This window comes from Juglans regia, chromosome 2, assembly GCF_001411555.2.
Source record: "Juglans regia cultivar Chandler chromosome 2, Walnut 2.0, whole genome shotgun sequence".
Lineage (NCBI taxonomy): Eukaryota > Viridiplantae > Streptophyta > Magnoliopsida > Fagales > Juglandaceae > Juglans > Juglans regia.
Window position 1 is genome coordinate 7,359,145 of NC_049902.1, and position 9,829 is coordinate 7,368,973.

Consider the following 9,829-nt stretch of genomic DNA (forward strand, 5'->3'; position numbering starts at 1 on the left):
TTTCATGTTTCTAAATACAAATACAAATAAAAAATAAGTGACGAGACACATTCTAAATCTGGCACGTGGCAAGGACAAGTTTTAAAGCTATCATATTATGGTATGTTGAAAAAAATCAATGATCCAAGGGAATAGGTTGTAGAATTATTTTTAGGGTAATAAAATACCAAATCTCTTATTTGTAACATGACGTAGATTTGGATACCATATAATGAATATGACAGGATATATGAACTACAATGTTTCGATAAGTGAAAATAACATAGCAGAGAAGGCATTCCGATTGCATTTAAGGAGAATTAAATTGACAAAGTGAAAATCCCATGGTTCTTCTAACAAGTGATGGGATCCATTAGTACGAAACAAATGATTTTTTGTAGGTTTTGATGAAAAGATTCGGTTGACAAATGAAAGAAACATGTTAGGCTGCCATGTCTTACGTCTAAAACCATCACAAGTTACTCCATTCCTAAATAAGACTAAGCACCACCAGGTAGTGTTCTACCTCTTATCAGCGAATTCTTTTCTCAACCAAGAACTTCTCATTTCTCTATTTCCCTTTTACATTCCAACCAATTCAGACAGAAAGCAAACACAAGGAACAAGAAGAAAAACAAACATAACGTAACAAGAGAAGGTAATAATAATAATAATATAAATTTGTTCGAAACCCATATAACTCCATCCACACAACCACCGAAATACACCCGATTGTCTTAAGGAGAGCAAGCTATAAAGGGCTCGCAAAAATCTTTCAGCTAAAGTTGCAACAAACAGTCCTCCACTTATTATAAATAAACTACTTGGGGCCAATGTCTTTCAGAGCACAAATCTGCTCCTCCCCCATTGCCGACATCACACTGACAACCAGGTCCTTGCCGTCGGCAAACCCATCCTTGATCTGCACTCACCAACAAATGGTGTAACCATTTATAGGAATTCAGTGTATCTAACGCAGAACATAAATTAATCACCAACAAATAAATGGTTTTTGCATTAGGAGTATAATAAATGTACCCAAGAACTAGTAATAAATTAAGGAAACAAGTGGATAAAAAGTTGCACAAGGTGGTAAAGATATCTTATTTCAGTAAATGAAATGTGAATTTAACCAACCTGGGTCAGCAGATTGTCATCGGTTGGGAGCTTCAGATCATCCTTGGTGTTCCCATTTTCAGTCAGCAAACTCACCTAAAGACAGTTTAAATTATTAAGAAACTGAAATTCAGGGGGAAAACACCCGTGTTGAGTGAAGGAGTAATGAAATGTGTGTAGAAAATTTAGCATACAAATCCATCCTCAGAGATATCAATCAGCTGGTAGTCAGTACGATTGACATGAGGAACCTGCATAAAACAGACAAACACTCGTTTTTAAATACCGAGAACTTACCATGTAATAATTGAAAAATGCAATCAAATTGAGAGAACAATAATGAAAACAAAATTACTACATACGTCACAGTTATGGGAAGAGGGCACAATATCTTCAAGTTTCTTGCCAGTAAAAATGTCAATTCCTACAAAGTGGCACTTAGCATGACCATGCTTGCCAGTCTTGGAGGTGGAAACTTCTACCACCTGTTACAGGAAACACACAGGATTCATCAGCTCATGAGACCACCATAAGAATTCATCACTCTTGACATACCTATCAAAATCACTACTTCAAATATATATCCAAAATTGTTAACAGGCAGAGCCGGGGTAACTACAAGGTTCCTTGGATTTCAAAATGTGTAGAAATTGAATTATTGAGGTACTTTTATAAAGAAAATTATACCCCCCACACCCCCGCCAAAATAAAAATTCAACTTCCTGGTTCTGCCCCAGTTAACAGGGATATACTGCTAAAGCATGTTATCCCCTTCCTAAATTCCGCTACTAAACAGACATCAAGCACCTATCTGATTTTACTTTTGAACTTTTACAGAAGCCCTAATGCAAAAGAATTTTTATGGACCACGTTGAAGAAAAAGTATTGGCATAATGGAATGAAAGAAAGAAGTTTGTAAAACCACATCAACTCCACCAAGAGACCAAAGGAGTCTATAGCAATATCTAATCTAATCGCATGCAGTATAAACTTTAAAAAACAGTTCATGGAACCGGGAAATTATTGGAGGCAAATAATTACAAAATAGCTAGCTCAAAATTATGTTGACCAAACATTTATGATATTACCGAGCACCCAAACGGGTCAGATCCAAATTAACCGTGAGAAAATAACATTGTAACTAATTAATTTGAGGCTATGAGATCGAAATATGAACCGAATTATAAATCAGACAGCACGAGTGGCTGATATCACCATCCAACCAACCAGATCTCAACTATAATTACAGAGCCACATAGAAGCGACAATACATACATGTCCACAATCCAGCCCAGAAATCAGACCTAAAATCAGAAAATTCGCCCAAAAACATCTTTTTCTTTGTTGGGTGAATCAATTTTCATAGGAAGAAGACGTCTCATCTATCGAATCCAATATCAAGACCTAAAATATACAGCATATTCTCAAAGAAAATTTAGAGAGAAAACTAGTTTCTTTCAGAGGAAACAAACACAGGGGAAAAAGAAAGAAACCTTGCAAGGGCGAGCCTTGATGACGATGTAGCCGTTCTTACGGATGGTACCGGCCTGCTGGGGATAGGTCTTGGAGGCTCCAGCATCGGCCTTGGACTCGAAATGGTGCTCCTCACTGTCAGACATGGATTTTCTTCCTCAAAGCTCTCTCTCAACTCACTGATTCGGATTCGATTCGAATCAACTCTGACAGACTCGGATTCTCAGCAGAAGGGCCACGGAGGAGGCGGAGAGGACGAACAAGAGTAGATATACCTACATATATATAGAGATATAGATATACAGCTAATTGTAAATATAGGTCCCAGTCCTCAGACTCCTCACTCCTCAGGGTGTTGCTCGCACGCACACTCTTTCTAGGGTTTCATCGTGGGCCCAAATGAGCTACGAACCGTTGGATTCAGTGCTGCGGTGCGGGCCCGGTTGCATCTTCGGACAATTAGCGTTTACAGGACGCTATGATTTATTACGGGCTTGGGCTCTGGGCCGTGATTGTGTTACGCACCAAGGGAGGTAGACATGGCTGAATGACATATCTGATTGGTCCGTGGTGGCCGATGAGAGTCTACGTTCAATTATTATGTGCGGAGGTATGTGGGATTGGGAATTTGGGATGCATTGGGGGCAAAATAGTAAAAGAGCTACCTCAATATCTAGGGATATGTAAGTCAAGAAACTCATAATGACGGATTAAGAACTCGTTTGATTACGTAATTCGATGAGATATTTTATTAGAAATTGATTAAAATATTATTATAATAGAATTTTTATTTTAAAATTTAAAAAAATTAAATTATTTATTATATTTTCTGTAAAAATTTAAAAAAATTATAATAATTATATTAGATAAGATAAGATGAAATAATTTACTTCTAACCCTAAGATTTTGTGTTATTCGCAATATCAAAATATTTAATGTTCATTTTTTTTAGTACTTTAATTATTTGATAGTCTTATAATATGAATGAAGGGGTGTATTCTTATCCTCTCTCAAAGCATCATATCATTAACTTTATTTGTGGTTTTTTAAATGATATGAGCTCGTGTGATAAATATAAGTACTATTAAATAATTATTAGGTTTTTTTAGAACAATTTTTTTCTTAATTGGCATTAGATGTTCGAAAACAAAATCCCGAGTCCCGACTAATTTCAGAAGTACACAGATTCTCGAGAGAGAGTATACTACCAAAACTAAGATTTTTTCCATTTGAGCCAACCCCCCAAGGACTCTTGGAATACAAATACATTGTGTATCCTAGAGTGGAACTCAAAAAATAACTGGATCTAACTTTTTCCAAAATCTCAAACAATCATGGACTCAAGTTTCCATGTTTGCCAATGCTCACAAAACTTGCCATTTTGTGATAATTTTCCCTAATCTTGATTTCAAAACTGGTTAAAAAGTACTTGCAAAGAAAATAAAAGGATATAAAAAGTACATTTTTCAAACTTTGTTTTTTAGTTAATTACTTGGGCGGTTCATCTGCTAATCCACTTAACAGATACCTATTATGGGCTGCAAAACAAGATCCATTAAGATAAGAGGAAAAGAATTAGGTAGCCGGTCAATTTTTGCAATCTCACTTTCATCAAAAGGACTGGCCTACAAAGAAAGAAGACTTTCCATCAATGAAAAGATTGCTCAATCAAATGGATATACACAAATCCTCATGTTCCTCTCAACAATACCATCTCCTCAAAAAAAGGGGAAAAAACAAAAAGAAATCCCCCAAGTTTAAAAAGAGTCGCCACTAAGGTCGTTGGAACAAGGGAGAAGCTTCTCTTTTTATTTTATTTATACAAGTAACAATGAATGTACTGATGAATAGATTCATGCACTAGCACAGCTTACTTCAGTTCAGAGATTTACAGTAACAACCTCAAAATTCTTCTACTTTAATGGCATTGCTAGGCATTTCATAGGCATCTTTGGCCCTTGATTTCTTCACACCAGCTGTGAACAACACTTTGTCAGATTTGTAGCTTTCGACCGTTACACTTGTGACCTTGACCCACACCAGAACCTTTGTCTTCATTCCTTCTATTCCAGTGAGCTTTCCCCTTGACAATGTTCCTTTAACACGAGGGGCATACCGAACAACAGATGAATCCTTGAAGGAAACCTCACAGGCAGAGGGAAAATACACTACGAGCTTGGCCCTTAATTGATCAAATTCATAACATGTTATGTTCCGTGGGAATAGCCCAGGAGGAAGGTTGTACTCTCGGAGGAGATCTGGCAAGTCTTTCAATGGCTTACCTGTAAGAAGATTAAGCTTCATAAAATCCTCACATGCTTGTAATGGAGATGCCTTTAATAAAAGAAATGGCATCAAAATGATGCATAAGAGAAATGTGTCTGGAAACTTGGGGATCGTAATGGATTCAAGCAACATTCTGGTTGTCTCTTTAATGACATTTTCTATAGGTAGAACTACAGTTAGCAGTCTAAACTCCAACCCTTATTCTTTCTTCATGTGGGGGTAGCCTTTTTTTGTGTTGCCAAAGATGCAGAGCCTGGAATTGGATAGCCTCAAATATGCACTTTGTGGGAAAGACAAAGCACTTATGTCATTCTAACCAAGATACATAAAATAGTAGAGTAACCACGAAATATATATATATATATATATATATATATGCATCTTTCCTCGTATGGTAATCAATCCAGTAATAAGGAATCTGGAGTCAAATGAAACAGCAACCAGTCCAGCTACAACGCAAAATAGCTAAGAGGGCATGCCACCTACTAAAATTCAGGTTTTTTCAACTTTTTGTCAACTGAACTTAATGATGAGGTAAAGGGACTAGTGTTACAAATAGTGTTACAAATGATTTTCAAAAGGGTGGTGCTACAGCCCCTGCTGGGGGCTCCCGCTGGGGCTGTAGTATTATTTAATATATATTTTATTTAAATAATTTTTATATAGATTTTTTAATATTTAAAAATATTTAAAAAAAATAAAATAAAAATAAAATATTATTAAAAAATATTTTTTTAATCTAAAAGTAAAAAATATATATTAAAAAATACTTTCTTAATCACGAAGTAAAATAAAAAATTATAAAAAAATATTTTTTTATAATTTTTTATTTTACTTCATGATTAAGAAAATATTTTTTAATAATATTATGATTTTTTTAAAAAAATTTAAAATAGTCATATTACAGCCCCCGTTGGGGGCTCCCGTTGAGCTTAACATGTACTTTTTTATGTGTAATTTTTTAATTTATTTTTTATATAGATTTTTTTTACACTTATAAATATTTTCAAAAAATAAAATAAATTTAAAAAATCCTTAAAAAACACTTCCTTAATCAGAAAGTAAAAAAAAAAATCATTAAAAAATACTTCGTTAATCATAAAGTAAAAACAAAATCATTAAAAAACACTTCTTTAATCAGAAAGTAAAAAACAAATCATTAAAAAACACTTCCTTAATGAGAAAGTAAAAAAAAAAAACACTTCATTAATCAGAAAGTAAAATACAAATCATTAAATATTAATTTTTATTCTACTTTGTAATTAAGAAAATATTTTTAAATAATATTATAATTTTTATTTTATTTTTTAAAATATTTAAAATTATTAAAAATATTTATATAAAAATAAATTTTAAAAAAATATATAAAAAAATGCTACAGCCCCAGCGGGGCATGTAGCATTTTCCTTTTCAAAAAGCAATTAAGAATGATGAGTAGTGGGACTACTAGTTCCCAAATGATTTTCAAAAGGCAAGGATGATAACTAGGGGGACAAATGCTGTAAGCGACCCAATTATTGTTTTGATAGGTACTGTAAATGATCCAAATTACTGTTGGATAGTCAGCATCCCTCATGAGATATGGGATCTCCAGATTTCTGTCAATATGTCCAGAGGAATGTAATTCAGTGATACTGTCTAGATAAGGGATGATGTTCTATCATAATTGTCAAGAGACCCTCATGTGACTCTCAAATTATGAAAGCACCTGCCCTGCATGGAGGCAGCGTGTCATGGTTTCTCATTTCCTTTTTTGTTCTCCATGGGCAGCATGAGGCATGAGCCACCCATGTATAAGTGGCTCTATACCTGTGGTGGAGTAGTGCCTTCAACTTATGAGTTTCAGAAGCATATGCACAAAGGGGGGAACACTGGGATTAAAGAAGAAAAGCAAGCTGATGAACAAACACAGTTTTCTTATGGAAGCAAACTAATCAGGAAATTTAGGGGCTTCTAAATGCCCTGTTGGCTGTTTTTTCGAAAAGGACCTTTTAAAACTCATCAATTGTCTCTTCTCATGCCCTATTGGCCCAATCTTCAATAAAGATATACACATCCTGAATCATTTTGTAAGGATATACAAATCGTCAATCTCTAGCAGATTTAAAAGAAAAAGAAACTGTATGTAGTCTAGTCTATGAGAAACATTTATACTTAAGAGACCTAATATGAAAACACATACAGTAATCTACAAGAAAAGGAATTCCGAGGCATTGAACGAGGAGTTGCAAACCAAGGTCAAGGCCTTGAAATTACTTACACTGAAAGATGGGTATATACGGTTTATAAAAAAGGGTTCCCTACCTTTTAGCTTGTTGAATATCCAATTGGCCTTCTCTTCAACGGTATTTGAAAAAGACTGCAATCATGAAAAAAAATGAAGTTAAAAAGAAATGGTAGTTATCTACTTAGATACCATATTACAAATATAGGGCATTAAAAATGTCGCCAATAGATAAATCTGATGGTGTCTTTTATTCCTTCAATGAAGCTACTACTGACATATAATTTCTATAGTTTTAGATGACCTATCATGTAGAATAATCTGGCTCATTTATCTCATAAAAGCACTGCCCTGTCTAACTAATATACAGAATGACTAATGAGCTATAAAACCTTCATTTTCCTTTCAACCATTACACAAATAATTGGGCAAACTTTTGCAGGAATGGGCTATAGAAACTTACGTACAAGCCATGATGCAAAGGCTATTTTACACTTGGGTAGAACATACTAAAAGGAAGCATTAGAAATATTAGAAATACATACTAAAGTTTTAGAAAAAGTTCTCTCTCTCTCTCTCCCAAAAAAAATGAAACACAAAACTTTTAGCCAGCAAAACATCTAAAACACAAAGGCAAAGACCCTCCTGAATCCTCAGCTCAATAAAAATAAAAGAGTAATGCTACATACAATCATAAAGTGCATAAGCACCGCAAAATCATTATAAAAAATAGTAGAATTCACTATTAAAAAATTAGTTTTTTTTAAATGAATCCTCTTATTTGCTCACTTTTTCTAAAAAGGATTGCGTGCTTGCACAATTGCAAATATCATTTTTTAAAATAAAAAATTCAAATTTCTCCATTATTTTTAATTTACTTGTTAACTAAACTATGCTAGATCGAGCAAATTATCAAGCGGCCATGTGATATCAAGCAGCATATTTTTTTTTATAAGGTGTCAACTATCAAGCAGCATTATGCATATAAAGATCACAAACCAGCTAAGAAAACAAAATTTCAGAAGAATGCGAGAGCACTGATGACTGATAGTTGGAACAGGTGGTAAAAGAAAGAGATAGAGAAAAGGGGAACGTACAGAGAGGTCTTCAGAGATGTTGGAGATCTCTTCCTTGGCTTTCTTGGAAATCCAAAAGCTCCCGACTTTTGTTAGAGCTTTCTCCATTTCCCTCTCCTAAGTTCCCCCAAACTCTTCCTCAATCCTCACTTCTCAGTTCTCACCCTCTTCTCTCCTCTCGGTTTCACATAGAGGAGGAAGAAGAAATTCGGCACCAAAATCTCTCCTTCTCTCTCTCTCTCTCTCTCTCTCTCTCTCTCACAGAGGATAATGTGTCACCAATAAAAAAAAAAAGTGGGGGTAAACTAATAAATTTGAAAGAACAACCAAAACGACATAGCTTTTGAAGTAAGTTTCTTTTTTATTGGTTTTTTTTTTTTTTTGCTTAGTATTCTTATTTGGTATACTCAGTATTAATCATCTCATTTAATTATTAAAATTTTTTAAAATTTTAACATAAAATAAAATAAAAAAATCAATATTTTTAAATTTTAAAATAAAAATAATATTAAAAAATATATCTTAATAATATTTTATTTAATTCTCAATTTTTATTTCAATCCATTTCATTTATGAAAACAACGAAACGTGAATCATTGATACCCAAAATAGAAAGAAAAAAGTGGTGAAAACTTCCAATAAAAATAATAAAAAAGAGGTGCATGAACAGATCGGTTGTTTGGATGCTTCAAACATAATAATGAGACTAATGAAGTTTAATTGCTTTGTAAGATAAGATAGACGATGACATCAACGTAACTTACCTATTACTTCAATAATGACACTTTATCTTCTTATTATTAATCACCACTTAACAATCAAGAATGACAATATATATCATATTTTTTTAAAAAAGAATATTTTAATAAGAGAGTAGACGAAAATTATTTTCCACAATTACTCAATAACATTCGTACGGAGTCATGGCAGTACCGCTTCCCCCCAAGTTCAAAGTCTCCCAGATGGAAGCATAGACGGGTCCAAAGACCCGCTAGAGCACCTGGAGATGTTCAGGACTCATATGACCTTACATGGTTTTCCAGGAGAAGTCGCCTACCGAGCTTTCCCGCTAACACTGAAAAGGGTCGCTCGAACCTAGTTTGGGTCGCTATTGTCAAGGACGATAGATAGCTTCGAGGAGCTCGCTTGCCTCTTCATGATAGTTTCTGACAAGTCGTAAGAGGAGACGGCCGACAGCTTACCTCCTTACTGTCAAACAGCGAGATGGCAAAAATCTGAAGTCTTATATCTCGCTATTCAGTCGGGAGCGTATGATCACAGACGACCAAGACAAGAAGATCACATTGGAGGCCCTCCTGGGAGGAATCTCGCCTTGGAATCCCTTTATGGCTGAGATAGCACGAAAGACTCCTACTATGCTAAGAGAGTTTATGGACCAAGCAGATGGGTTCATCAACGCTGAAGGCACACTCAAGGCCCTGACTGCCCCACGATGGTCCGAGGTACAACAAGCGGATCTGAAGGCGTCAAGGCAAAGAGGAGGCCGCTACTGCGGAGGGGGAAAGAGGGGAGCACCAGATGTGAAGAGAAGGGGAGAAGCGCCGGCTCAGCCCCAGGGGTGGCCACGCTCACACAAACATGGCTATGGAAGGGAACCAACGCTCAAGCCCGAAAAGAGAACGACTCTAAGATGTGGAGAACCTTTTGTATAGCG

The 9,829-nt window shown here is 35.0% G+C and overlaps 2 protein-coding genes across 2 annotated transcripts; both read right to left on the reverse strand.

Moving 5' to 3' along the window:
* Positions 1-620: 620 nt before the first annotated feature.
* On the reverse strand, positions 621-2,954 carry LOC109010735 (eukaryotic translation initiation factor 5A-2). The gene is made up of 5 exons (XM_018991650.2): positions 2,589-2,954; positions 1,458-1,580; positions 1,290-1,346; positions 1,117-1,191; positions 621-901 (listed from the first exon to the last, which is right to left on the reverse strand). The coding sequence occupies exons 1-5, from the start codon at positions 2,712-2,714 to the stop codon at positions 800-802; spliced, it is 483 nt and encodes a 160-aa protein (XP_018847195.1). The 5' UTR covers positions 2,715-2,954; the 3' UTR covers positions 621-799.
* Positions 2,955-4,358: 1,404 nt separating this feature from the next.
* Positions 4,359-8,437, reverse strand: LOC109010728 (uncharacterized protein At5g01610-like). Its single transcript, XM_018991639.2, has 3 exons — positions 8,176-8,437; positions 7,159-7,213; positions 4,359-4,850 (listed from the first exon to the last, which is right to left on the reverse strand). Exons 1-3 carry the CDS (start codon positions 8,260-8,262, stop codon positions 4,471-4,473), a joined length of 522 nt encoding a protein of 173 aa, XP_018847184.1. The 5' UTR covers positions 8,263-8,437; the 3' UTR covers positions 4,359-4,470.
* Positions 8,438-9,829: the final 1,392 nt, after the last annotated feature.